Source organism: Ranitomeya imitator, chromosome 7 (assembly GCF_032444005.1).
Source record: "Ranitomeya imitator isolate aRanImi1 chromosome 7, aRanImi1.pri, whole genome shotgun sequence".
Classification (NCBI taxonomy): Eukaryota; Metazoa; Chordata; class Amphibia; order Anura; family Dendrobatidae; genus Ranitomeya; species Ranitomeya imitator.
The window spans coordinates 204,543,475-204,557,098 of NC_091288.1; the positions used below are offsets into that span (position 1 = coordinate 204,543,475).

The 13,624-nt window shown below is 47.5% G+C and overlaps 2 protein-coding genes across 4 annotated transcripts in view; both read left to right on the top strand.

Annotated features, from left to right (window-relative positions):
• The window catches only part of NME4 (NME/NM23 nucleoside diphosphate kinase 4), a 5,733-nt gene extending 5,706 nt beyond the window's left edge, over nt 1–27 (top strand). The window contains exon 5 of the mRNA XM_069734485.1: nt 1–27. This exon is cut by the window's left edge and continues 284 nt beyond it. The gene's annotated coding sequence lies outside the window, so the exon portion shown is untranslated.
• Nucleotides 28–4,133: 4,106 nt separating this feature from the next.
• On the top strand, nt 4,134–10,374 carry DECR2 (2,4-dienoyl-CoA reductase 2). Of its 3 annotated transcripts, none has more exons than XM_069734488.1 (10): nt 4,134–4,219; nt 4,985–5,105; nt 8,234–8,302; nt 8,388–8,439; nt 8,580–8,715; nt 8,796–8,920; nt 9,277–9,370; nt 9,461–9,565; nt 9,664–9,878; nt 10,035–10,374. In XM_069734488.1, the coding sequence occupies exons 2-9, from the start codon at nt 5,008–5,010 to the stop codon at nt 9,876–9,878; spliced, it is 894 nt and encodes a 297-aa protein (XP_069590589.1). In that variant the 5' UTR covers nt 4,134–4,219; nt 4,985–5,007; the 3' UTR covers nt 10,035–10,374. The 3 variants fall into 3 exon arrangements, with proteins under 3 accessions (XP_069590589.1, XP_069590587.1, XP_069590588.1); XM_069734486.1 differs by having other exon boundaries at nt 9,664–9,852; XM_069734487.1 differs by having other exon boundaries at nt 4,205–4,223; nt 9,664–9,852; nt 10,035–10,209.
• The last annotated feature ends 3,250 nt before the right edge of the window (nt 10,375–13,624 follow it).

Consider the following 13,624-nt stretch of genomic DNA (forward strand, 5'->3'; position numbering starts at 1 on the left):
TCAATAAACTGCCTTTATATAAAACGAGCCGCGTGCCAGCGTCCTGTTTACAGCGTCCGCTCCAGAGACCTTTCCGGAGGGGCGAAGCATTTTTCCATTGCTTTCCGTCCCATGGGAATGTTGTGATCTGCGATCTTGTTCCTGTCCTCCGACTTCGAGGTGCCTGTGTTCTGTTAACTCTTCTGAAACAACCTCAGATTAGAGATGCCATAATGTTACCAGAGGGGCTGTACACTAAAGTCCCAAAAATATTATCCCTTTTGCAAAACTGCCATTTTCACATTTATATTAGTCCCCTAGGGAATTTTCTCTATATACTGCATTAGTTCTAGTACCATCAGCGCCCCGCAATCATGTCATGGGGGCGGCAGATGGATGAAGGATCCGACTGTCTCCCGTCCTCAACCTCTTCGCTTCTTCTATCAAACCTCGTTAGAAGTCCGTGACCTGGAGAAAGGCAGAAGACTGACGGCCCCAGCGCCTGTCACTTCCGCTCACCTTTTTGAGATGGGAGTTCTGTAATAAATTTTAGGTTACATTTATTAATTAAAATGCACCAAATTTATGAACTGCATGCTCAGATACTTCTGTGATGGTGGATACAGGACACAACACATGAAATGGATTTGGGTTAAGGCGAGTAACAATAAGGTGGCCTAAAGAAAAAATTAAATACAACGTCCACTCTGCTCAAATTTTATCAATGTACTGAATTTTTGGTGACTCTAATATATATATATATATATATATATATATATATATATATATATATATATATATATATACAGCTTAGTCTCTGGAGGGTCCATACACCTTTTGGCATGGAGCCCACCATGTTATGCCCCTGATACTCCTGGGCTGTAGTTACACAATGACGTTGGCCTCCCTGTTATGTAGCGCTGCTGCTCACGAGTCCCAGGCTATATATACTCTAACTATATGTACAGCACAAGCTGCTTCCTGAGTGACTTCTGCTCCTACTTTGTCAGCATCTTGCTCCAAAAATATAAAAAAAACACCATTTTGGAGTCTTGCGCATCTGCTTCTATGACTTTATCTACAGTCAGAGTTGTCACCCTGTTTCCTTCATAAGCATAGTACTGCAACCGAGACACAAAAGTTGCAAAAACTTAGAAATCAGTTGGATTTTTTTTTAGTAACTTGCTCGTTGCGGCACCTTGCAGATCGCAACGCGACCCATTCACTATGCGGTTTATGGTCACAAAACATTAGTCTATAGTCAGGCTCTGGTCACATCTGCAGTTGGGGCTCAGCTGACTAATTCCAGACCATCCCCCTTTTTTTGTACAGCTTTTATGTTGGAATAGAAAAGCGGAAATGACGACGCTGTTGAGCTTGGCTTTTGGAACTTGCGCCCTAATTTTTTTTTTTTTTTTTCAGCAGTGCTGCATTTTCTTATTACAATAGTGGTACTTTTTTTTTTTTTCCTATTGCAACACTACCACCTACTGTGACGCCTGATCAAAGGTCGGTTTCACAAATCTGACATTCTCTGTCTGAGTGTGGACCTTGATGTCCAGAACGACCACAGGTCTGACCATGTCGGACGCTTGGACCTGGCCTAAATGCACTCCTACACATAGCGTGCATATATATTGGATTATAATCAGGAAGGAGCGTTTCTAGGAACATTAGTAAAACACTCGTTCATTGGGTGAAATTAAATTTAAGCTTGCCTAAAAAAAAAATTGTTCTCGGCAGCACATCGTCTTCTGTAAACACAATATGTGCTGCCGAGGACACTGATATTCTGGTTGCACAAAACGATCGTATTTACAATCCTGCAGAGTGCGGTCAGTGTCACAGGATGCAGGATGGTAACACAGATCCCACCGCTGTCACCAGTTTGTCAGTGCAGCGCAACTTCCCTGCCTCCAATCGTTAGGACAATTATGCCGACGAGTGATGGACGAGGCTGTGGCTGCTTCCTTACGAGGCCGGTTATTGGGGAACTCACAGTGAGCGTATGGTATATACACCTCTGATTACAATGCATTTAATATCAGCCATAATCATCAACATTAACAGAAATAAACACTTGAAAGTCCCAGGCGGTAGATATTGTCATCATGTTTCTTATCGTGATTTTATTTGTCTGTAGAAATTAAACGTGACATTGGACCGATCTTAATTTGGAGGGGTTCTGCCGGTCTTATGATGATCTGAGTGAATGCGGTTGGTTCATCCCTTTACTACGACGTTGAAAATATATATCCCATAAATATAGGATCGATGCAAAACCCCACTATTCATCACCGACCACTGGTTCCAAAAGGTCTACGATCCTTGCTTTGATCAGATGACGCTTATGCCTGGGAAGTATATTTCCCCACCTCTAATTAAACAATTCCCAATCTTGCTGTCGTCATAGCAAATTATTTCTGTGCTGTAATTACAAGTTCTGCAGGAGGTCTCTACTTCAATGGAGGTTGAAGTGTTAGTTCTTTCCCACTTTTCTAGTTATAATTAGTTTCTCTCTTCACCAGCTATAATTAATACCATATGTTCAATGTGAGGGGGGATATGTCCCCTCTCCGGAGATGTCTTATGGATTTTAACTTTGCTCTATGACAGACAGGCTATTTCGCCCAATTATGATAATAACACTCTGATCATTGTGTGATCAGATTCTTTCCAATGTGGAGAAGATGGAAATAAAAAGTTTGTACATTTTCTCCATTCGGTCAGTGAGCTGAACTTGGATTGCACTCAGATGTCGCCCGAGTGCAGTTTGATGTTTTTGATGGATCCACTGACTTGCACGGCCAAGTACGATCTGATTTATGGATGTGAATCGTATATGTTGTGATTTTTTTTTCCTCAGAAAGACACCCCTTTATCACATGTGAAGCGCCATGGAATAAATGGCATTATAATAATAAAATAATAATAATTGCATTACACTCATCTACTGCAGCTGCTAAAATGAACCTAGATCCGTCATCAGGGCGTTCTATATTATATACTGGGGTCACTAACACCACAGGGGGCGACCCTGACATTACGGTCTGTGCTTATGCTGTGATACCGCCGCATCCTTCCATCTTTACTTTCTTAATTTTTTTTATTTAAAGTTGAAAATTAGTGGAGAAATGTGTGTGTGTGTATTATTGCACCAGTTTATCATTTATATTTATTATTGCAATATATATATATTTTATATAATTTAAAATGTATATTATTGAGCAATTTATTTTATTATTGCACTATGTATTTTTTATTTATTATTGCACTAGTTATTTATTTTTATAATTGCACTATGCATATGTATACATATATATATATATATATATATATATATATATATATATATATATATATATCTTCTATATATATAATTGCCTAAGGGTTTTTCTGTCTGTCTTTCTGTCTGTCTGTCCTGGAAATCCCACGTCTCTGATTGATTGGTCGAGGCCTGGCGGCCTCGACCAGAGATCGGCACAGCATCGACGTAGAAATCCCGCGTCTCTGATTGGTCGAGGCCGCCAGGCCTCGACCAATCAGCAACGGGCACAGCGACGATGATGTCATAAAGGACGTAGACATCCCGCGTCTCTGATTGGTCGAGGCCTGGCGGCCTCGACCAATCAGCAACGGGCACAGCGACGATGATGTCATAAAGGACGTAGACATCTCACGTTTCTGATTCAGCGACGGGCACAGTATCGACGTAGATGTCATAATGGTTGCCATGGCGACGATGATGTCATAAAGGTTGCCTCGACCAATCAGCGACAGCACAGTCTGCCGCGAATTCTGGAATCATCATTGTCCATATACTACGGGGACATGCATATTCTAGAATACCCGATGCATTACAATCGGGCCACAATCTAGTATATATATAATTGCACAATTTATATTATTTATTATTGCACTGTGTATGTGTGTATATATATATATATATATATATATTATATATATATAATAAATTATCGCTGCACTAGTTTCTCATTTTCTCCCATGTAATACATTGGAGCACACGTCCTATACATCTGAGGCCTATGTTATATTCGCCTCGAGCTTGGTCTCCTAGGCAACCATACACTCAATTTACGTCTAAGCAACGAGAAGAGTATGCGCATGCGTAATACAAGCGTCACTATTCTGCGCAGACGCAGAAGGTACTAGGCTCGGAAACTACATTTCCCTAGATCCTTAGCGGTCAATACAAAGTCCGTCCAGCTCTTGGTTCAGTGTGAGTACGTGTTCGGGGGGCTCTGCTGATCTGAAGCCGGGGGCTGACTGACTGCACAGGACGGATGTTGCATTACTAGAGCAGGGGCGCAGATACTAGTTACCGGGGAAATCACGGTTACATAACCCCGGTCTTTATGGACGGATCAGGAGATCGGAGATTTCTGATCCTGGAGATCTAGAGTCTCTGCTGTGTCAGTGGCCATTGCCATCTTCCTACACATAGATCGTTATTGCTGTGCTGCCCCTTTAAGATGTGTCTGTGGGGAGATTTTTCATCACTTTGCAGCAGTGAGGGGGCGCTAGTGAGCACATATTGGCCGGTCAGGGGCTTTACCCCCTCAGCCATCACCCTAGTCAGGGCCGACTCCTGGAGTATGTGGCCCATTGGCCCCTCGTCACTTTTTCCTTCTCATCTTCCAACAACTATAACATTTTTATTTATTTTTTTTTCGGTCTGTAGAGTCGTTTCTGGTCTTGTGGGTTATTTAGGGTACGATCTGTAGGCTTTATTGATATTATTTTGGGTCTTTACGACTTTCTGATCTCTTTCTGTTCCTGTTTCCACGGCCACGACCTGAGCTTAATAGGTGTACAAGCACGGGGGGCTTTTACCTCATTTCCAACCTCCTAAGGGGTTAATCTGGAAAGCTAGGTAGATTGGGGGAGCAGGCAGAACTTCATAAGGAACACTGTTATCCCAGACATTGGGGGTCCGGCAGTGTGATGGGTCCAGCACTAACCTGCACAGATTTTTCATCCTCAGAAATCAACCCCCCGGAAACTGCAATGTCCGCGCTGCCACCTCCAGACCACCCCCCGGAGGACGTGGGGAGTGATGACTGCCTCCCGTCCTACAGCTACCTCTACAGCCCGACCCTGCTGCAGTGAGGACCACGTGCTTGTGTATATGTGTCTGTGTGTATAATCTTATGGGTACAGGCACATGTCACACCTGGGTACAGGCACATGTCACACCTGGGTACAGGCACATGTCACACCTGGGTACAGGCACATGTCACACCATGGTAATCGCATCACTTCCTTGGTGGCTCTGCCGGGTGTTGATGTGGTGAAAGCAGAAAAGATGCAAAAGTGTAAAGATCTCAGCGACTAAGACAAACGGCAAATTGTGATGCCTGACTGGGACATTTCCAAAACATCAGGTCTTGTGGGGTGTTCCCGGTATACGGCAGGTCTTGTGGGGTGTTCCCAGTATACGGCAGGTCTTGTGGGGTGTTTCCTGTATGCGGCAGGTCTTGTGGGGTGTTCCCAGTATATGACAGGTCTTGTGGGGTGTTCCCGGTATACGGCAGGTCTTGTTGGGTGTTCCCTGTATACGGCAGGTCTTGTGGGGTGTTCCCGGTATTCGGCAGGTCTTGTGGGGTGTTTCCTGTATGCGGCAGGTCTTGTGGGGTGTTCCCGGTATACGGCAGGTCTTGTGGGGTGTTTCCTGTATGCGGCAGGTCTTGTGGGGTGTTCTGGTATACGGCAGGTCTTGTGGGGTGTTTCCTGTATGCGGCAGGTCTTGTGGGGTGTTCCCGGTATACGGCAGGTCTTGTGGGGTGTTTCCTGTATGCGGCAGGTCTTGTGGGGTGTTCTGGTATACGGCAGGTCTTGTGGGGTGTTCTGGTATACGGCAGGTCTTGTGGGGTGTTCCCTGTATGCGGCAGGTCTTGTGGGATGTTCTCAGTATACGGCAGGTCTTGTGGGGTGTTCCCTGTATGCGGCAGGTCTTGTGGGGTGTTTCCTGGTATACGGCAGGTCTTGTGGGGTGTTTCCTGGTATACGGCAGGTCTTGTGGGGTGTTCCCAGTATACGGCAGGTCTTGTGGGGTGTTTCCTGTATGCGGCAGGTCTTGTGGGGTGTTCCCAGTATATGACAGGTCTTGTGGGGTGTTCCCGGTATATGGCAGGTCTTGTGGGGTGTTCCCAGTATACGTCAGGTCTTGTTGGGTGTTCCCTGTATACGGCAGGTCTTGTGGGGTGTTCCCGGTATTCGGCAGGTCTTGTGGGGTGTTTCCTGTATGCGGCAGGTCTTGTGGGGTGTTCCCGGTATACGGCAGGTCTTGTGGGGTGTTTCCTGTATGCGGCAGGTCTTGTGGGGTGTTCTGGTATACGGCAGGTCTTGTGGGGTGTTCCCTGTATGCGGCAGGTCTTGTGGGGTGTTCTCAGTATACGGCAGGTCTTGTGGGGTGTTCCCTGTATGCGGCAGGTCTTGTGGGGTGTTTCCTGGTATACGGCAGGTCTTGTCGGGTGTTCTCAGTATACGGCAGGTCTTGTGGGGTGTTCCCTGTATACGGCAGGTCTTGTGGGGTGTTTCCTGGTATACGGCAGGTCTTGTCGGGTGTTCCCGGTATACGGCAGGTCTTGTGGGGTGTTTCCTGTATGCGGCAGGTCTTGTGGGGTGTTCTCAGTATACGGCAGGTCTTGTCGGGTGTTCCCGGTATACGGCAGGTCTTGTCGGGTGTTCTCAGTATACGGCAGGTCTTGTCGGGTGTTCCCGGTATACGGCAGGTCTTGTGGGGTGTTTCCTGTATGCGGCAGGTCTTGTGGGGTGTTCCCGGTATTCGGCAGGTCTTGTGGGGTGTTCCCGGTATTCGGCAGGTCTTGTGGGGTGTTCCCGGTATACGGCAGGTCTTGTGGGGTGTTCTCGGTATACGGCAGGTCTTGTGGGGTGTTTCCTGTATACGTCAGGTTCTGTGGGGTGTTCCCGGTATACGGAGGGGCTAGTGGGGTGTTCCCAGTATTATGGCAAGACTTGGGTATTTCCGTTAGTGTAGATCTTGTGGAGTGATCCCGGTATCCAGCGTGTGTTCTGTTACACACTGATTAATTGGTACCAAAAGTAATTCAAGGAACAGGTGGTGAACAGACAATAGTCATGGATGCCCGGGGCTCGATGTGTGGGGATTGAAAGCCAGAAACTGGTCTGATCCCTCAAAAGAGCAACCGTAGTAGAAATTGTTGAAGAAGTTCCTGGCTATTATAGAAAGGTGTCAGGACACGCAGAGCATCGCAGCTATGATAGAAAGGTGTCAGGACACGCAGAGCATCGCAGCTATGATAGAAAGGAGTCAGGACACGCAGAGCATCACAGCTATGATAGAAAGGTGTCAGGACACGCAGAGCATCGCAGCTATGATAGAAAGGTGTCAGGACACGCAGAGCATCACAGCTATGATAGAAAGGAGTCAGGACACGCAGAGCATCGCAGCTATGGTAGAAAGGTGTCAGGACACGCAGAGCATCGCAGCTATGATTGAAAAGTGTCAGAACACGCAGAGCATCACAGTTCTGATAGAAAGGTGTCAGGACACGCAGAGAATCACAGCTATGATAGAAAGGTGTCAGGACACGCAGAGCATCGCAGCTATGGTAGAAAGGTGTCAGGACACGCAGAGCATCGCAGCTATGATTGAAAAGTGTCAGAACACGCAGAGCATCACAGTTCTGATAGAAAGGTGTCAGGACACGCAGAGCATCACAGCTATGATAGAAAGGTGTCAGGACACACAGAGCATCGCAGCTATGATAGAAAGGTGTCAGAACACGCAGAGCATCGCACCTATGATAGAAAGGTGTCAGGACACGCAGAGCATCGCACCTATGATAGAAAGGTGTCAGGACACGCAGAGCATCGCATCTATGATAGAAAGGTGTCAGGACACGCAGAGCATCGCACCTATGATAGAAAGGAGTCAGGACATGCAGAGCATCGCAGCTATGATAGAATGGTGTCAGGACATGCAGAGCATCGCAGCTATGATAGAAAGGTGTCAGGACACGCAGAGCATCGCAGCTATGATAGAATGGTGTCAGGACATGCAGAGCATCGCAGCTATGATAGAAAGGTGTCAGGATGCGCAGAGCATCGCAGCTATGATGTCCGCGGGGCAGTGTAGGCGCAGGTTGGTAACTGTATCCATGTTCGGATTAGTGAATATTCTGGAGGTTTATTCAGGATTTGTTTGCCGTCTTTTGCATTGATAACGGGGTGTCTGTGCTGATTATAGGGGCAGGGTGGCCTTCATCACCGGAGGCGGCTCAGGGATTGGATTCCGCATTGCTGAGATATTTATGAGGTATGACATTGTGTCATCTCGTCTGTCCGTCCTGCCGTACTCTGACCGTCCCTTTGTGACATTTCTGACCCTGTCTTCTCGGCAGGCACGGCTGTGACACCATCATTGTCAGCAGGAACCTACAGCGGGTGACTGAGGTAACTCCATATATTTGCCTATGTGTCTACCAAATGTGATTGATGTGGCCTTCTTCCCCCCCCCCCCAAAAAAAAAAAAAAAAATACCGCCATACTGTACACATTGATGTAAATTTATATTCTCATCATCTCTTTCCCAGGCGGCAGAGAAGTTGCGAGGGGCGACAGGCCGGCACTGCCTGCCATTGACCGCAGATGTGAGACAACCCCAGACTCTGGCTGACGCGGTGGAGGAGGCTCTGAGGACCTTCTCCAGAGTGGACATCCTGGTGAACAGTAGGCAGCCTCTGTTAGTGGTCGGGGGCGGCCATATTGACTTTTGCTCTCCTCTGACTTTTGCGGTCTTTTCTTTGCAGATGCTGCTGGGAATTTCCTCTGCCCTGCGAGCAGCTTGTCCTTTAACGCCTTTAAGAACGTCCTTGACATTGACACGATGGGCACGTTCAACGCCAGCAAGATCCTGTTTGAGCGATATTTCCGCGTAGGTAGAGGTTACATGAGAGCACAGGCAAAAACATCTGTAATCCACAAACACCACCAGCAATAGCGAACATTAAAACGAATAAACAAAAAACAGCAGCGTGAAAGACATAAAAAATAAAAAAAAAAAGCAATGAGGCAAAAATGAAAAACGAGGAAAAAAGAAAGCACCAAAGCAGTGAGTGTATTTACACATGATCACCACAAGGGGTCGCCGTGATCTTGTGATCACACTATAGTCATAAGCTTTGTCAGCTCAAATGAGAAGCGGCTGATAACAGAGAACAATCGCATTCGTTTATTATTTATCTTATTAGGACGATATATAAAATGTTTGTTTTTCTTATTTTTTTTCAGGATCACGGCGGAGTCATCTTAAACGTCACGGCGACGCTGGGTTACAGGGGAAACGTCCTGCAAGTGCATGCGGGCAGTGCCAAGGCGGCTATAGGTCGGTGCCCTATAGGGCGGCAGGATTTGGCTTTTTTTTACGAGAGGTTACCGCTCTAGAGCTGCCCCTTACCTGCCGTTCTCCCTACAGATGCCATGACCAAGCACCTGGCAGTGGAGTGGGGTCCAAGTAAAGTGCGGGTGAACGGCATCGCTCCCGGGCCCATCGGGGGCACCGAAGGAATGCGTAGACTGGGTATGTGACTATGTAAATCCATTGCCCACCACCTTCCCAGACTCGCTTTAGGGGGCAATCCTGGTCCCTAAACATTTACCTTGTGCTTTGTATTCCAGGTGGATCCTTTGCGGAGGACGTGGGAGTGTGGGATACCATCCCCCTACAGCGGCTAGGGAATAAGACTGAGGTGGCACACGGGGCCCTCTTCTTGGTTAGCCCTCTGGCATCCTACGTGACTGGCACCACCCTGGTGATGGACGGCGGCTCCTGGATGACCTCCCCCAATCACATGGCATCAGTGCTGGGTACCCCTCCTTCTCCTCATCTATAGGTGATGGTATTCTTGGAAATGCAATAAAGGGAAGAAACCAGGAGCCCCCCATAGCTAATATTACATCCTCTCACCCCTGATGTAGCGCAGGGATTACCCTTTATTGCCCGTTTATCGGGGGGCACGTTTCCTGATCTTTTTTTTTTCCTTTCACAGATCTTTGGTCGTCTCAGATGAAGAAAAGCAAATGAAACGGACTGCGGCTGCTGTTCGAGCACGCAGGACCTGATCGACACTAATTACCCCCTGGACATTCCATTCTCGCCCCCTCCACCTACGACCAGAGGGACTCGGGGGTCAGTATTGGTCATTATGGTCAGTACTGGCCAGCAGCTGTATGTGCAGACACAGGATGGTGTAGTAAAAGCCCCCATTAGCCACCTCGGGGGGCATTCTCCTACAGTGCTGGGTTTCAGCTTTAGGGGAGGGTTGAGCTATGTATGACATGTGCAGATTATGGAAAATTTTCTATTAAAATGATATTGATTGGTGCTTACATGAGTGATTGGTCGGATGGTGGGACACACGCCAGGGGTGCCCCGATCAAGCGCTGGGGTGTTTACTGGTTCTATGCCGGGAAGGTGCACTTTAATAGGGTGGTCACGATGTCAGGGGTACGCATACACCCAAATCCTATACTGTTAAGGTTGCAGTGCACGGGGTCAAAGGATGCCAAGGAGAGCAGTCCCGTACCTTGCACTGCCCCCACGTGCCCCAGATTAGGCATTTTGCAGTGTATCTGCTCTGCCTGGAGTGTCCCTTTAAGTGGTGGACATAGTGCTAAAGATAAGCCCTACCGAAGACGTGCGCTCCATACCGAGAGCCTATCGGGAGGCGAGTGTCAGGAGCGCTTATATTATCGGCTGTTGTAACACGTAAGCTCAGAGTTCACTGCTGCTAAGATAGCGGAGACTGAAGGGGTCACTGCGCTCCTTATCTGCAGCGGGTGCAATGCATAGTTGCACCACTAGGTGTCTGACAATTTCCTCCCGTTAGTGGAAACCCTGAAATTCAGGCTCTTGCAGTGTGAGGTCGGCCATACATTGTCATTAGCGGCTGCCAAATGGATGTATTCCTCCCGACCCTTCATACACATGCACGCTCGGTTTCACAGGCTGCGCATCTTTCATCAATATTGAGAACAAAGTATTGAGCATGTTAAAATTCAGCATGCCCGATCTTTTTCTTTTTTTTTTTTCTTTCTTTTTTGATTTAAGCTACCTCAATGCCAGCAAACATCTCTTGCATAGAAGATGGTGGTCCGATCCGGACAAATTTGACGGTTTGGACAATTTTAAGTCTAAAGTCTATGGCCGTGTTTAGTTGCCAGTTCCTAATTAGATAAAAGTTGAACGGACCTGCAGATTTAGAATGTGTATGAGGCTGGAGCACTCTACCAAGAACGCAGATGAAGAAGGATGGGACATGTTGGATTTCAATATGTCCAATCCTTTGTTCTCAAATGATATGCTGCAGCCAGAGGTGTCTGTGCAGGTATATGGGAAGGTTGTGGCCACCAATATGGCTACTGTGATATCAGCAGAATAACCTGCCAGCCTCCTCCAGCTTGGAGCATGTGTTCTGTACGGAGGAGCGCGGTACAAACCTTCTACCCGCCATTACTGAAGATATAGCGCTTCTAATTATCGGCGGGTGTGTCCGCACTAATGACAGGACATTACCTCTATTTGTACAGCGGATCCAAACCCCGACAATGAAGATACCTGATGCCTTAATCATAGGCAGGAAATACAGCTGCAAAATCGGACCGCTGGGGCAACACAGATTCTCGGTAGAGCTGCATCTATGGCCAGCACCCGTGGGGGCCCACTTGTCCCTGTGAGATCTGCTTGTACAGAGCAAACGTGGGGGCCCACTTGTCCCTGTGAGATTTGCTTGTACAGAGCGCCCATGGAGGCCCACTTGTCCCTGTGAGATCTGCTTGTACAGAGTGCCCATGGAGGCCCACTTGTCCCCGTGAGATCTGCTTGTACACAGCACCCATGGGGGCCCACTTGTCCCTGTGAGATCTGCTTGTACAGAGCGCCCATGGAGGCCCACTTGTCCCTGTGAGATCTGCTTGTACAGAGCGCCAATGGGGGCCCACTTGTCCCTGTGAGATACGCTTGTATAGAGCCCCCATGAGGGCCCACTTGTCCCCGTGAGATCTGCTTGTACAGAGCGCCAATGGGGGCCCACTTGTCCCCGTGAGATCTCCTTGTACATAGCCCCCATGGAGGCCCACTTGTCCTTGTGAGATCTGCTGGTACAGAGCCCCCATGGAGGCCCACTTGTCCCTGTGAGATTGACTTGTTCAGAGCGCCCATGGAGGCACACTTGTCCCTGTGAGATCTGCTTGTACAGAGCAAACGTGGGGGCCCACTTGTCCCTGTGAGATCTGCTTGTACAGAGTGCCCATGGAGGCCCACTTGTCCCTGTGAGATCTGCTTGTACAGAGCGCCCATGGAGGCCCACTTGTCCCTGTGAGATCTGCTTGTACAGAGCGCCCGTGGGGACCCACTTGTCCCTGTGAGATCTGCTTGTACAGAGTGCCCATGGAGGCCCACTTGTCCTTGTGAGATCTCCTTGTACAGAGTGCCCATGAGGGCCCACTTGTCCCCGTGAGATCTCCTTGTACACAGCACCCATGGGGGCTCACTTGTCCTTGTGAGATCTGCTTTTACAGAGCGCCAATGGGGGCCCACTTGTCCCTGTGAGATCTGCTTGTATAGAGCCCCCATGAGGGCCCACTTATCCCCGTGAGATCTGCTGGTTCAGAGCGCCCATGGAGGCCCACTTGTCCCCGTGAGATCTCCTTGTACAGAGCCCCCATGGGGGCCCACTTGTCCCCGTGAGATCTCCTTGTACATAGCCCCCATGGAGGCCCACTTGTCCTTGTGAGATCTGCTGGTACAGAGCCCCCATGGAGGCCCACTTGTCCCTGTGAGATTGACTTGTTCAGAGCCCCCATGGAGGCCCACTTGTCCCGGTGAGATCTGTTTGCACACAATTGAGTCTGCTCCATACAGCACAGGTGCAGCACCCAAAATTTGGCATTCATGGTGCTGTCAGGTACCCTTCTGACCGCCCTCGCATCTGATATGTTTGTACACCCGTCGCTGGGCTTTGTAGAACAGTAATCTTACAATTCACAGCAATGTTACAGGATTCTACAAGGGATCGTAGGTTCTAGTCCTCTAAGCGTAATAATAAAAAAAGGCAAAAAATAATTAAAAAATATTAAACTATTATATATAGGATCAAATCTCGTTACTTTTCCGTGAACTTTATTAAAATCTAAAAAAAGAGAAAATATTCGGTACCGCGGTGTGCGAAACTGTCCAAACCAATAAAATATATTCCATTTGGTGAATGCCAACACGAGGGGGACTGATGAAAAACAAAAAATGTGTATATAGAGCATATGTGTATATCTTCACATATTTATGCTGATTATATATATATATATATATATATATATATATATATATATATATATATATATATATATATATATATATATATATATATATATATACGATCTAATAATCATGTATAAGTATATAAGGGGACAATACAAATATCTCGCTGAGGATCTGTTTATACCAAGGAAGGTGACGGGCACAAGGGGGCATTCTTTGCGTCTGGAGGAGAGAAGGTTTTTCCACCAACATAGAAGAGGATTCTTTACTGTTAGGGCAGTGAGAATCTGGAATTGCTTGCCTGAGGAGGTGGTGATGGCGAAC

Coding starts and splice junctions, on each gene's coding strand:
- DECR2 (XM_069734486.1), top strand. CDS start 5,008: ATGTCCGCGCTGCCACCTCCAGACCACCCCCCGGAGGACGTGGGGAGT. Junction 8,440..8,579: donor ACCTACAGCGGGTGACTGAG/GTAACTCCATAT, acceptor TCTCTTTCCCAG/GCGGCAGAGAAGTTGCGAGG. Junction 9,371..9,460: donor CAGTGCCAAGGCGGCTATAG/GTCGGTGCCCTA, acceptor TTCTCCCTACAG/ATGCCATGACCAAGCACCTG.